We start from the raw sequence: 14,239 nt of genomic DNA, 5'->3' as shown, positions 1-14,239 counted from the left end.
ACCTTCACCGACCTCTCACGATTACTCTAACTGCACATCTTCCAGGATTCCTTATATTAACACTTTCAATTGACCTACCATTATTCCTCAACCCCATGCCCTGCTCTTGGGAATAGCTACTAGCGCTCTCTGGGCTTTCCTTTTATTGTTTTATTATCAACATATTTATCCTATATATTTAATGTTCATATTAAATAATTTCGGGTATCCAGACCCTACTTCTCAGTCCTCGATGAGGAATCCACTCCTCAGAACCGGATATTGGAGAGTTTATTGATAAGTCCTTCGACTCCCTCAACGATTGGGTGGTTCCCCTTCATTTTTTGGCCTTCAGAGTTCATAGGGATGTAAAGAAGCGTCCAGACCAAAGTTAAAGGCCAAAAGGAAGAGATTTTGGGAGAAGCCACCAGTAGTGGACCAGCCATCATAACTGACTTATTGTTTATATACAAGAGTCTTGAGATTTCCATTGTGAGGCTTCCGTACCGCTAATCACCCATTAGTACAAGTCTCTGGATGATTACGTGCTCTGTGAGCCAATACGGCAGTTGTTGAAATGACCATTACATGGACAAGTTGCCTTAAATTTGGAGTCAGATACTTTAAGAAAATAAGGTTCTTGCATCCGTTTTGAGGACTTTGCCTCTTCATAAAACCTTCATTTCCAGCCTAATGTAACAAGGCAAAAGAAGTTTTTGTTTTTCCTCTTTCACTTTTAAGTGTTGCCTATTTTCGGCTATTTCTTGTCCTCTTCAGGATTTCAAGAATCTGCGCTCTTCGTTTCATCCAGTCTTCTGCTGGTTTCTTTGGTTGGATTGAACGTGTGACCGGTTTAGGGACAAAGAAGGTGTACTTAAGACGTGGGGCTCTTTGGTCACTTACGACCAAAGCTTGAACGGTCAGGGACTCTTTCAAGGGTCCCCGTCCTACAATGGTCTCCATGGATTTCGTGGCTCCACTGTACCGTAAGGTCAACCCTCCTCCAATGTTGACATCTTGTTCAGATGGCACCAAGATGTAATTACCATTGAGAGTATAAGATCCATTCTGACGTTTCAAAGCCAGGTAAACTCCGTCACTGGTGGAGGATGAGCCGCTGTTCTGACGGATCAGGATGTTGGTTGCTCCAGCCGGGATGGTAACCACGTCATTGTATCCATACCTAAAATAGAAACATTTAGATCTTGGGTGACAACCAATATGGACACAATTACAGTTCTTGCTGGGGTTCCCATCAAGCATTCCCAGACCCATGAATGGAGACTTGAAGGGCATCAGGTTAAGCTTTAAAGAAGTCGACCATGCAGTGACCCACTGGGTCCTATGTGGTCCTGACTAGGGTTGAGCGAATTTTTTCGGCATTTCAAATTCGGGTTCGTGTTCAGGGTTCCTGCTCGTTCGCGCCAAAATATCGGCTCCGCCCATGAACATCCCTGATTTGCCACGCTGTCACGCATATGTTATCTGCGTGGCAAATGAGGGATGTTCATGGGCGCAGCTGATTTTTTGGCACGAACAAGCCGCAACCCTGAACACAAACCCGAATTTGAAATGCCGAACAAATTGGCTCAACACTAGTCCTGACAAAATCTTCTAAAAGTAGAGAAGGCGCCACCAGTGAATTCTTACCGAGGTTTTGTAAAAGATCCATACGTTTTGGTACAGGTAGAACCATTTCCTCCACACACCATGCACTTGTCAAATTTCTTCTTTGAGCCAATGACACGGTCACATCCGGCATGGACACAGCGCCCCTGAACGCAAACTGAGTTGGAATCGGGAGAACATGGAGTACCATCTGCTACCTGTAGAAGAAAACAGGTTAGGATTAAGGTTTAGAAACCTTGCAGAATTGTGAGTGCAGCTCTGACTATGACTCAAAAATACTTGGTTTAGTAGAGCAAACGTTGAACTGGATACTCACTCTTGGCTCTAGGACGTAGTAGTATCCCAATGGTCGGGACTGGCAGGTGAGTTTACACTGATCTTTCTCTGTGATTCCATTATAACGTGGTACCCAGTCCATGGGTGCGGGGAACCCCTTGAAGAGGTCGACTCTGTGGTTGTACGTGGCACACTGCTGCTCTCTATAGGTCAGAGCTGCAATAGCAAGAGAATATTGTTCACCTTTCTATCATTGACTCAAATTCAGCACCATCTATTTCAATCCATCCAGTTTCTTTACAAAAAGCTTGGCTGGTAGGACAGATTCTACTCACCATTGCCAGTGGGACACTCCTGGGTATTACAGGATCGATACTGCGTTCTTTTCCCCTCACAGTATTTGCCCCCATTTCTAGGAACGGGCTTGTTGCACTCACGGTGAGAAAATTGCACTCCACCTCCGCATGTCCTGGAGCATTCTCCATAGGGACCCCAGGAACCCCAACCACCATTAACTGGTGTCTGCCGTAAGAAAAACCACTAATATTTGATTTTGGACTTTGCTGTTGATCTTCACATGACATTATACATAGTCAAAGGAGTACTTACGTTGTAAACTTTCATCTCCACCCGATTGATACATTTGCCATTCATGCAGGTCTTGCCCACTCCACATTGGGTACCATCCGCCCAAGGAAAATGCTTAGTTTGGCACATAAAGTGACCGTCTATCCGGCCCGTGCACCACAGAGATGAGCAGGGAGTGTGCAGGTTGGGACAATGGCGTGAGTCTGGTCCAAAGGTCAGCTGGCACTGGCGATCCGAGTCGTAGTCGTTACCAGGGAATGGAACTGGTAGACGAAGTGGAGCTTGAGGCTTGTCCAGAAGACAATGGCCTGGAGGGTGGAAATGCAGAAATTTATCAGCCATTTTAAAGAGATTAGTGCCATAAATTGCCAGTAACGCCACAATGGTGTAGATGACTTTTTGGGTGGTTTTACTTACCATTGCCATTGTCCAAAAAGTCTGTGATGAACTTAGCACTGCAAGGTGACCACAGCTCCTCAGGGTCTACGTAGGACATGACTGGCGCCATCATGTGTCTAGTGTTGCTTGACGGGCGGTTAAGATCAACACACGGTTTGGAATTGTCGTGAAGCATATTGAACACGTGTCCTGTGGTGTAGAAGAGACTATATATTACCATGATCTCCTCAAAGTCCTCAGCTAAGATGAGATTAAGCTGCAACGTTGTCTGATTGACCTTCATAAACGTACCAAGCTCGTGTGCCGCCGTAAATGCGGACTGCAAGCCGTCGTCTTCCACGATGGAGCAGCTGCGTGATGGATCACAGACTGTCCCAACATCGGCCATCCCCAGTGTGTCACAGGTGGACAGTCCACAGAGGTTCTGTTAACATTGCATTGATTCATTATTTCAGTGTGTTTATACACATCCAGAGCTGCATTCATTGTTCTGCTGAGCTGTTTTGAGTTGTCAGCCTACATCTCACTGCTGCCCTCTTCTGAACAAGTATAGATGAGACTAACACTCCCAAGTAGCAACCAGTAAAATTTTTAATACAGCTCAGGATGTGACTGGAGTATAAGCCATGATAAAACCTTACCTGTCTGGTGAAGAGTATGGCTGTGTCAAAGTGTTCAGAGTCTGAGTCATTGGGCTTGTTCAGACCTTTCTGCCACTCGCAGAAGTTCCTCAGCATCTCGGCAGCATTAGTGGTCATTTTCAGTCCTCCATAGTTGTTGGATTTGTCTGCGCGGCCGATGACAACCAGCCGCGTCACGACAACGTTAACTGGGTTCTTCAAACTTGGGTGGCGGAAGAATTTGGCTGCGGCTGCCATGACTGTCAGGAGGTACCGCTTGAGGCCTGCGCCATGGAAAGTTGCCATAGTCTCATCCGCAACTACCAGAGTCTCCACGTAGCGAGGCACAGATGCAAAACGCTGCAGAAAACAGGAAAAAGAAGCAATTAATAAAGTACATTAGTAACTGAAACAATGTGCACCCTCAAAATGTGTATTTTATATTTGAGTCACAACCAAAATGGATGCCACAGTGGTAGTTGTAGACGTTGGCCATAATAGATCTCCTCAATGGGAAATCCCTTGGAAAACATAAGCCACTTTGATACCAAGAAACCTTGTCTTGTCCTCTCCTTTGTCTTTCCATTCCAGAAATGCAAGGGGTACAAGAAAAGTGGACAGATAATATCAGTGTTGCCAACATGGAAGCAACAGATGTAGTACTACATATTGACCATAACTGAGCTCTCCATATATATTACATTTCTAGTCAAAACTACCTTAGAAGACATCAAAACCTCGTCTTGGCCTCCCTTGTGCCGCTCCAGAAAGGCAAGGGTTACTAGAAGACTTGGAGACTAGACAGATATTTGGAGAGCAGATAATGGGAACACAGACAGCTCATGAAATATGACTGTAGAAAGGCCTTAATCCCCAGAACGTGTATGAGAGGGGGCTAGAGGCCTCACATTTACGCCTGACCGGTACAGCTTTATGCATAAGGGTGACATCACCACTGACGCGTTTCTGCCTTTTTGCGATATTCTATAACTCACGGTCTACGCTCAATGCCAGATGACACCCAAATAATAGTGAGCCGGGTTCTCCTAATACCAATTCATCCCCGTTAGTGTTTGGGTTTTTTTATTCCGATGACAGCTTCCTGGAAAAAGCGTCTGGTTATATTCGTGTCTTTGCATGGATTGCGCAAATCCACTCTTGACGGTATGTCCTCGCCACGTGTTAGCTAAACACTGCGTAATGTGTGGGATGGGAGGACAGCTGATGGGTACGGGACGTGCTAGTCCTTCTGAAATCTCCCCAAATCTCTGTTGCGTTTCATGTCACTCTGCTTCAATTTACATTTCTTGGAAGGAGACGTTCTCTGATGTGGCCATTACCTAGAACAATCCTTTCAAGCTAAGGCCAAGATAGAGCGTAGTCTGAGAAAATGTAGGCTATGGTGAATGAAGCTTTGAGCGGCCGAGCTGGAGATCTTATCGATACGGTACAGTTACCCAGACAAAAGGCTTGCGGGGACTTATTTCCTCTCCGACTCTCTTTCATTTCCTCGAAGGCTCCTTATCCCATTTACGCAGCATTGTCGCTCATCACAGGATTTTCTGGGTCATTGGCCCTGGATGCTGTTCACCTATTGAGCATTGTACGGGAACCCTACCCCTTCCTTCAAAATGTACAAAGAAAACATTCATTCATTCATCGTCTGGGGTGGGGGGTGTAGGTTGACTGAGTAAGCAATCATACATTGGAGCCTCATGTTTGGAGCCCATGATGAGTGATGGCTGGCAAATCTCCACCAGTACAAGAGAAAGCTCAACCATCATGCCGCAGAAACAGTAGTGTGCCATACCCGCCTACACATAACAGCATCATCTGCTTTGTTTCTACAAACCCCTCCATTGTCGCTCCTTTAAGTTGCCTAGAAAAGACTTATTTGGGGGGACCACCTTGATACACGGTGTTACTTGTCTGTCAGCAGTACAGCTCACTACCTCTTCATGCTTGTTTTATTTACTTTACAGGAAACTTCCTTTTCATATTACACAGACTTGGTTTCCACTGTTGATTAGGAAGCTACGACACCAGGCCAGTCATGTTTGCATTTGCTATAGAAGACTTTTTTTTTTCATGTTACATAGAATTATTTCCCTGCTATATAGCAGACTGCCACTTCATGCCAGATAGGCATGCTTTCACTGTTAGAGACTGCTTTTACGGTACACAAACTTATATCCCTGCTATATAGGAGACTAACACTTTGTGCCTTTTAGGACTGTAATATCTGCCATAGAAGAGACTTCCTTTTTCTGTTACACAGACATGTTTTCTCTGATCTATAGGAGACTACAACTTCACACCTGGCTTTTTTTCATCCTCTTACTATCGCCATTACATGCCCTACCGTCTGGTCCTAGCTGCTGTAGAAGAGACTTCCTTTTCATATTAAACAGACTTGTCTTTCTGCTCTATAGGAGAGTGAATATACATGCTCCACAGATGTGTTTTAATGTACTGTACAAGCGACCCTTACAAAGGGTTTCATGTGCTTCACAAGAGACTGCCTTTCCATTCTGCACAGACTTAATGTAAGCCGCTGCTATTCAAGCCTAAAGAAAGCCAATATTTTAAGAAAAAGAGAAGGTGCAAAAATAGCAAAGAATATAAGCGGTGGGTGAGCTGAGACTGAGTCCAGGGGCCACACCTCAAAAAGTAAGGAGAAGTTGAAGAATCGGGTCCGATTTAAAGCAGGCAGGAAGGAGTTAACAGAACCGGGATGGACATGGGTAACTTGGCCCCATCGCCGGCACATTTCTGTATTTTTTGGAAGTGCTCCGCCAGAGCCGAGAGATCTCCTTCACGTTGTCACATTATTGGGAGACGACCAGCAAAGTACAACATTGGTCATGTATCCGATGTCATGGCGGCTGCAGGCGGAGCCCGGCGGTGCTGTACTTCTGTGAGCTGAAGTGATAGTCTGCACTTATTACATGTCTGGAAAACAAGGGGGCTGTGAATTTTGGAGCATGTCTACAAGGAGCGGAGAGGGTGGGCAGAGCTGTAGGTGCCCTCACCGATGGGCCCGTCTTGTCCTACCTAAATCAGTGTTTTCCACACGACGTTGCCACAAGTTGAAGAATTTGCCAGAAGCCCTGTGGCTCTTCAGCTGTTGAAGAACAGACAGTATCAGAGCAAGGAAAATCCCTCTTGGAACTACTGAGTCTGTAATAAGGTTTTTCCTTTTTTGCTCATATATCTGGGTTAAGATGGAAAAAACGTCTTGGTGTAGTCTTGCTGGAAAACGGATGATTGTAGGAAAAATAGGTTTGTGGTAAAGGCATTAACCAACATAACCTTACATTCCTTGGCTCGTACTCAGACAACCAGAGACTCTTCAAAGCTCCTGGAGACGCGGACATGTCAGTTTTCCATCTATCGGCCCCCACAATAGGCCCAGACAGAAGTCAGTGGGAGACTTCACTGACTCGGGTTAAGAGTCTACTTTATTGATCAGTTCCTTCCTTCCACGAGTGGGATGTCAACTGCTGTCCTTCCGTCTACCTCAGATACCCCAGGAGGCGGCCATATTTATTACTCCAATAACATCCAACTTCATAGAGATAAACCATCTGGTCTCAAGTCCACACCCTCTGATATAGTAATTTAGAACTCACAAGCTGTGTAAAATGTAAGAGATTTACCTGCACCCCAAAGTATGGTGTAAAGCTCTCATATTCTCCAAAGAAAGGCTCCCACCTGTAGTCACTGTCACCCACAGCTGAGTAATGTACTGAGCAATACATAATACTGCCCCCTATGTACAAGAATATAGCTACTATAATACTGCCCCCTATGTACAAGAATATAACTACTATAATACTGCCCTCTATGTACAAGAATATAACTACTATAATACTGCCCCATATGTACAAGAATATAACTACTATAATACTGCCCCGTATGTACAAGAATATAACTACTATAATACTGCCCCGTATGTACAAGAATATAACTACTATAATACTGCCTCCTATGTACAAGAATATAACTCCTATAATACTGCCCCTATGTACAAGAATATAACTACTATAATACTGCCCCCTATGTACAAGAGTATAACTACTATAATACTGCTCCTATGTACAAGAATATAACTACTATAATACTGCCCCCTATGTACAAGAATATAACTACTATAATACTGCCCCTATGTACAAGAATATAACCACTATAATACTGCCCCCTATGTACAAGAATATAACTACTATAATACTGCTCCTATGTACAAGAATATAACTACTATAATACTGCCCCTATGTACAAGAATATAACTACTATAATACTGCCCCTATGTACAAGAATATAACTACTATAATACTGCCCCTATGTACAAAAATATAACTACTATAATACTGCTCCTATGTACAAGAATATAACTACTATAATACTGCTCCTATGTACAAGAATATAACTACTATAATACTGCCCCTATGTACAAGAGTATAACTACTATAATACTGCCCCCTATGTACAAGAATATAACTACTATAATACTGCTCCTATGTACAAGAATATAACTACTATAATACTGCCTCCTATGTACAGGAATATAACTACTATAATACTGCCCCCTATGTACAAGAGTATAACTACTATAATACTGCCCCCTATGTACAAGAATATAACTACTATAATACTGCCCCTATGTACAAGAATATAACTACTATAATACTGCCCCTATGTACAAGAGTATAACTACTATAATACTGCCCCCTATGTACAAGAATATAACTACTATAATACTGCCCCTATGTACAAGAGTATAACTACTATAATACTGCCCCCTATGTACAAGAATATAACTACTATAATACTGCTCCTATGTACAAGAGTATAACTACTATAATACTGCCCCCTATGTACAAGAATATAACTACTATAATACTGCTCCTATGTACAAGAATATAACTACTATAATACTGCTCCCTGTGGATGGTAATATTGCATGAGTATTATTCCATGAATGTACGTGTATATAACTCATTATTTAGGTACTCAGTACATCTATTTGTCATCACTTCTAGAAGATTTTGATTCACGGTTACTCTGACCTTCTAGTTATTCTGCTCCGGCATGTGCTTGTATGTACACATACTCATCTGGAGATCAGAGCAGCGCTCGCTGACATATCCTGATAGATCATCTTCCAGATTGTTCGGTCTCATTCTATGGTTGGATTCCTGTCATCAAACGTCTCAGCCTGGACCTCTTATCTCAGGACAAGCTCTCATTCAGCGTCTCTGTACACCTGTACAAGCTGATGAGGTTTGCCATGCACTGGACCCCCCACCAGACAGGCTGAGAAACAAAAGGGGCATCAATCCAAGCGCTAAACAAAGCGAAAGCGTGACGGAATATGGCAGATGTCCGGCAACGCTACGTCAGGGCCGACCTATATTATTATATTGACGGGTACATGAATGAGGCTCAAAGCAAATGTTTCCTGGAACTTTGAGAGGAATGTGGAACAGGTCGGGACAGGGAACAGAGAGGAGACCATAATCATAATCAGCGTCAGATACAAGTTACTTATCCTTCTAACATCCAGGTCTATACTACCTCTGCTATCTGTCACTCCCTTCCTTAGGTTTAGTTACAGGAGAATATCATGGAGGCCTCACATCGTCAGATGGTATTCTTTACTTAATGACCCTGGACAACATCCACATCTCATCTCCAGCAGTTGCTCCTCACCCTTATTTTTTTTCTTTTAGATTAAATATATATGCCGATTTTTGAACAAGGCTCTTCACACGCCTCCTAAAGTCATAAATTTTACGACCAATCATATGACTTTTCAGTATGTCATGATTGATAAAATAATACATTTATCCAGCTTCATAGGAGTTGCCTGACATTGAGCTAGCTCTAGGTTTTCACTGATTGATTCATACATTTAATATAAGCATCCCCCCCCCGGTTCCTTGTGTACACACAATACGTGAAGGTCAGTGAGATGCTATCAACTACATAACCTACTTTTTAGACTTTGTCGTGTTTACATGGAAGAGTATTTGAGAGATTGTGACTATTTGCATCTTCTCCTTCAGTAAACTTGACCCAATATGTACAACAACTTCTTCTAAGAATACTCTCCTGCCCATAAAAGGTAGACTTCGCCCGCTCTGGAAAACATGAATGACGCCTTTCACCCCTTCACGAAGTCCACCACTGGCTTTAATGGGTTCCAATCCAACTAGGATTTGGCATAATCTCCCCTTTTCCTCCCACAGTCAAAATATTTGCTGACAAATTTACTGGCATTTTCTTCTAGGTTATGTGAGGTCTATGGATACATCAACCCATCTGAGGGCAAGAAGGCTGATCTAAAAGACAAGGATTGGAGTCACCAGCCAAGGTCATACCTAGTTTATTCCGGAATATTAAAGAACGTAAACCCATCGTGATCAGCCTGTTGACTAAGGCAATGGTGGTTGACATCTAGCAGATATGTGACAACTAGAATTTATTGACTTCATAACCATCAAACGCCACTGAACCTTACCCAGATACATAGCATAGATATATAACCTACATGTGACAAATGACATGATCTTACCTTTGATCTCTTTGATGAGGGTGTCTTGTGTTTCCTAGAGTGATTATTGCCATCAGGCTCTCCTGGCACCCTCGTGGACACTTGAGAACCAACATTGCACATGGGTCCATTGCCTTTCTCTTGCACCTTCCTCCTTATGATGTGAGCTCCAACTCCCTCTGCGCTGTTTTGTCCTCCACCTTCCATTGGTTGGATGTGGTATTCTGTCCCTCTGAACTGGAGAACGCCCAAGAGAGATGCTCCATTGTAATTCACCGCCGCGATAGATTCCGTGTCATAATTCACAGCACCGGTAAAGTAACTGCCAGATTCGGAAAGTCCATTGGCATCTGACTGTCCGTTTCTGCCAACGTACTGTACCATCAAGTCCTCCGAGAGAAAGCTGGGATCTCTTTCCAAATTGAGGACCAATTCTTCACCGAAAGCACGAAATCGGAAAATGAGGTGACTTTCTGAGGATACCTCAATACCATTTCCAGACCAGCCTGGCTGCTCCTGGCGGAAGCTGGAGTTTAGTCTTTCCGGAAACACGATTTCCTCCTTGTAACCGGCTTGAGGTCTCTCTCCAAGAGCAAGAACCACGTGTACCCAAGCAGCAGTAAAAACACTGAGGTAGAATATGAACATACAGCAGGACATCTTCACAAACACCCTGAGAACCTACAAAACGTAAACTTAATTTTCTAAAAAAAAAAGTTATCAATTGACCTAAAATCCCACAGATTCACACAAAAAAAAGTAGCACCAAAAATTCTGAACCTGAAATAAGAGTCCTAACGTGAAGAAGATGACTCTGTACTCTGTGAAGATTTCTCTGAAAACTTATTTCATTGGGAGAAAGTCCATCTTTCCAGTCTTGGAGTCAATTTCTGGGCGTTTTTTTTTTTTTTTTTCTAATAATTTCCTTTTCTTAGAAATTCAAGTTTTGCTGATTTTGTTCCACCTCAATTTTTTTTTTGGAGAAATATAAAAATTGAAAAAAGCGGAATGTGGTAATGGAATAAAACTGATAAGATCAGAACCCACAAATTAATATTCTTTGCCCAAAAAGCAAAAAAAGTTGGATTATGTTCTAAAGTTTCTTGGCTCTGCTCCTGCAACTCTCTTTCCTTCCCTTTCCCCTCTTGTTCTGTGAACTGACTGATCATTTAGCAGCGGGCTGTATTTAACAGCTGTCTCCGCTGAGCCCAGATTGGCTGGAACTTCTTTTTTTTTTTTTTTTTTTTTCCTCTCTCTAAACAAAAATTGATGTAGCTCAAACACTGGGGATAGGTTTTTTTTTCATAAATGATGATTAATATCCTGCCTTTTTCTCCTAACCATACCCCCACCCAAAAAAAGAAAGACCCCTGAACGGAAGTCGTTAAGCTAGGAAAGGGTTAAGCGAGCAACAATCCAGCCCTCCAAGTTCAGAAGGCTGTGGAGAACAAAGATTGAGGCTCGCTTCCAACTTCTGACACAGCTGTTTTAATGTATGTCTGTATTACTCGCCCCTCTTTCCCAGCTTAGTTCTACTGAGCCTCACCCGCCTGTCTCTCTGGTGGAGCTTTTGTTGTATTTTTGGGTTAATGTTTCTTTTTGTATAGTTTTTTTTCTATGTTTTTCCATGACTTGATTGCTTGGTATTGAAGGTGGCATGGTTTTGGCGTAGCTCTGGTTTCCTAATAACTCTAGTGATGCCAACGCCTGAGACTAAAAACGTGGCAACTGATGTTTTTGCATAATTTTCAGTTTCAGCAGATTTATTAATAGTGGCTAATTTCACAGTATTTTGTGACACCATTTTTTCTCACTAAACTTGACGCTTAATAAGTCTCCAAATATGTCCCATATGACGTCAATAACCTTCAATCGTTTGGCAAAATTGCCCTAATTTTGCATCTACTTCAAGACTTTAATGATCACCATTATTTTATGTCTCCTTCATGACCTCCTTTATGTCCTTCACTTGATAAATTACTATTCATGAACCTTTTTTTTGACCTATTATGATGTCTTCTCTGCATACCACTGATAACACAACAACATGGTCCTCTCTTGTACTAGAGTCTGATGGGCCCCGATGGAAGATTTGGACCGGACCCCCCCCCATTCTGAATAAATATATATGCCCCCTCCATCCTGGTATATATCCCCCTCATCCTGGCCCCATCCTGGTGTATATATATCTCCCATCCTGGTATATGTCCCTCGTGCTGCTGCTGTTCTTTAATGTATAGAAAAAATGAACCTTTACACACATTCACCAGGGGCATATATAGGTGATGTGGTGCACAATAGCAGAAGTATAAGTGCTCCATATAATATAATGCATCCCATAGTCCTTCATAAAATATACTGCACAGCCCATAGTCCTCCATATAGTATAAGGCACAGCCCATAATCCATATAGTATAATACACTCCCCATAGTATAATGCACACCCCATAGTCCTCCATATAGTATAATGCATCCCCCATAGTCCTCCAAATAGTATAATGCATCCCATAGTCCTCTGTATAGTATAATGCACTCCCCATAGTCCTCCATATAGTATAATGCACTCCCCATAGTCCTCCATATAGTATAATGCACCCCCCATAGTCCTCCATATAGTATAATGCACGCCCCATAGTCCTCCATAAAATATACTGCACAGCCCATAGTTGTCCATATAGTTTAATGCACAACCCATAATCCATATAGTATAATGCACAGCTCATAATCCATATAGTATAATGCACCCCATAGTCCTCCATAAAATATACTGCACAGCCCATAGTTCTCCATATAGTATAATGCACAGCTCATAATTGATATAGTATAATGCACAGCTCATAATACATATAGTATAATGCACTCCCCATAGTCCTCCATATAGTATAATGCACTCCCCATAGTCCTCCATATAGTATAATGCACCCCCCATAGTCCTCTATATAGTATAATGCACACCCCATAGTCCTCCATATAGGTTAATGCACTCCCCATAGTCCTCCATATAGTATAATGCATCCCATAGTCCGCCATAAAATATACTGCACAGCCCATAGTTCTCCATATAGTATAATGCACAGCTCATAATCCATATAGTATAATGCACACCCCATAGTCCTCCATATAGGTTAATGCACTCCCCATAGTCCTCCATATAGTATAATGCATCCCATAGTCCTCCATAAAATATACTGCACAGCCCATAGTTCTCCATATAGTATAATGCACAGCTCATAATCCATATAGTATAATGCACTCCCCATAGTCCTCCATATAGTATAATGCACACCCCATAGTCCTCCATATAGTATAATGCACTCCCCATAGTCCTCCATATAGTATAATGCACGCCCAATAGTCCTCCATAAAATATACTGCACAGCCCATAGTTCTCCATATAGTATAATGCACAACCCATAATCCATATAGTATAATGCACAGCTCATAATCCATATAGTATAATGCACCCCCCCATAGTCCTCCATATAGTATAATGCACCCCATAGTCCTCCATATAGTATAATACACTCCCCATAGTCCTCCATATAGTATAATGCACCCCCCATAGTCCTCCATATAGTATAATGCACGCCCCATAGTCCTCCATAAAATATACTGCACAGCCCATAGTTCTCCATATAGTATAATGCACAGCTCATAATCCATATAGTATAATGCACACCCCATAGTCCTCCGTATAGGTTAATGCACTCCCCATAGTCCTCCATATAGTATAATGCATCCCATAGTCCTCCATAAAATATACTGCACAGCCCATAGTTCTCCATATAGTATAATGCACAGCTCATAATCCATATAGTATAATGCACAGCCCATAATCCATATAGTATAATGCACTCCCCATAGTCCTCCATATAGTATAATGCACTCCCCAAAGTCCTCCATATAGTATAATGCATCCCATAGTCCTCCATAAAATATACTACACAGCCCATAGTTCTCCATATAGTAAATGCACAGCTCATAATCCATATAGTATAATGCACAGCCCATAATCTATATAGTATAATGCACTCCCCATAGTCCTCCATATAGTATAATGCACTCCCCAAAGTCCTCCATATAGTATAATGCATCCCATAGTCCTCCATAAAATATACTACACAGCCCATAGTTCTCTATATAGTAAATGCACAGCTCATAATCCATATAGTATAATGCAGGGTTCCCCAAC

The 14,239-nt window shown here is 42.3% G+C and overlaps 1 protein-coding gene across 1 annotated transcript; it reads right to left on the bottom strand.

Moving 5' to 3' along the window:
- Positions 1-301: 301 nt before the first annotated feature.
- ADAMTS4 (ADAM metallopeptidase with thrombospondin type 1 motif 4) lies at positions 302-11,296 on the bottom strand. The gene is made up of 9 exons (XM_073639251.1): positions 10,069-11,296; positions 3,513-3,851; positions 3,163-3,295; positions 2,890-3,060; positions 2,494-2,780; positions 2,220-2,406; positions 1,925-2,100; positions 1,630-1,805; positions 302-1,162 (listed from the first exon to the last, which is right to left on the bottom strand). The coding sequence occupies exons 1-9, from the start codon at positions 10,705-10,707 to the stop codon at positions 727-729; spliced, it is 2,544 nt and encodes an 847-aa protein (XP_073495352.1). The 5' UTR covers positions 10,708-11,296; the 3' UTR covers positions 302-726.
- Between the last annotated feature and the right edge of the window lie 2,943 nt (positions 11,297-14,239).

This window comes from Phyllobates terribilis, unplaced genomic scaffold, assembly GCF_046119375.1.
Source record: "Phyllobates terribilis strain yellow unplaced genomic scaffold, ASM4611937v1 Scaffold_7__3_contigs__length_470593459, whole genome shotgun sequence".
Lineage (NCBI taxonomy): Eukaryota > Metazoa > Chordata > Amphibia > Anura > Dendrobatidae > Phyllobates > Phyllobates terribilis.
This window is presented reverse-complemented; position numbering and strand designations above follow the sequence as displayed.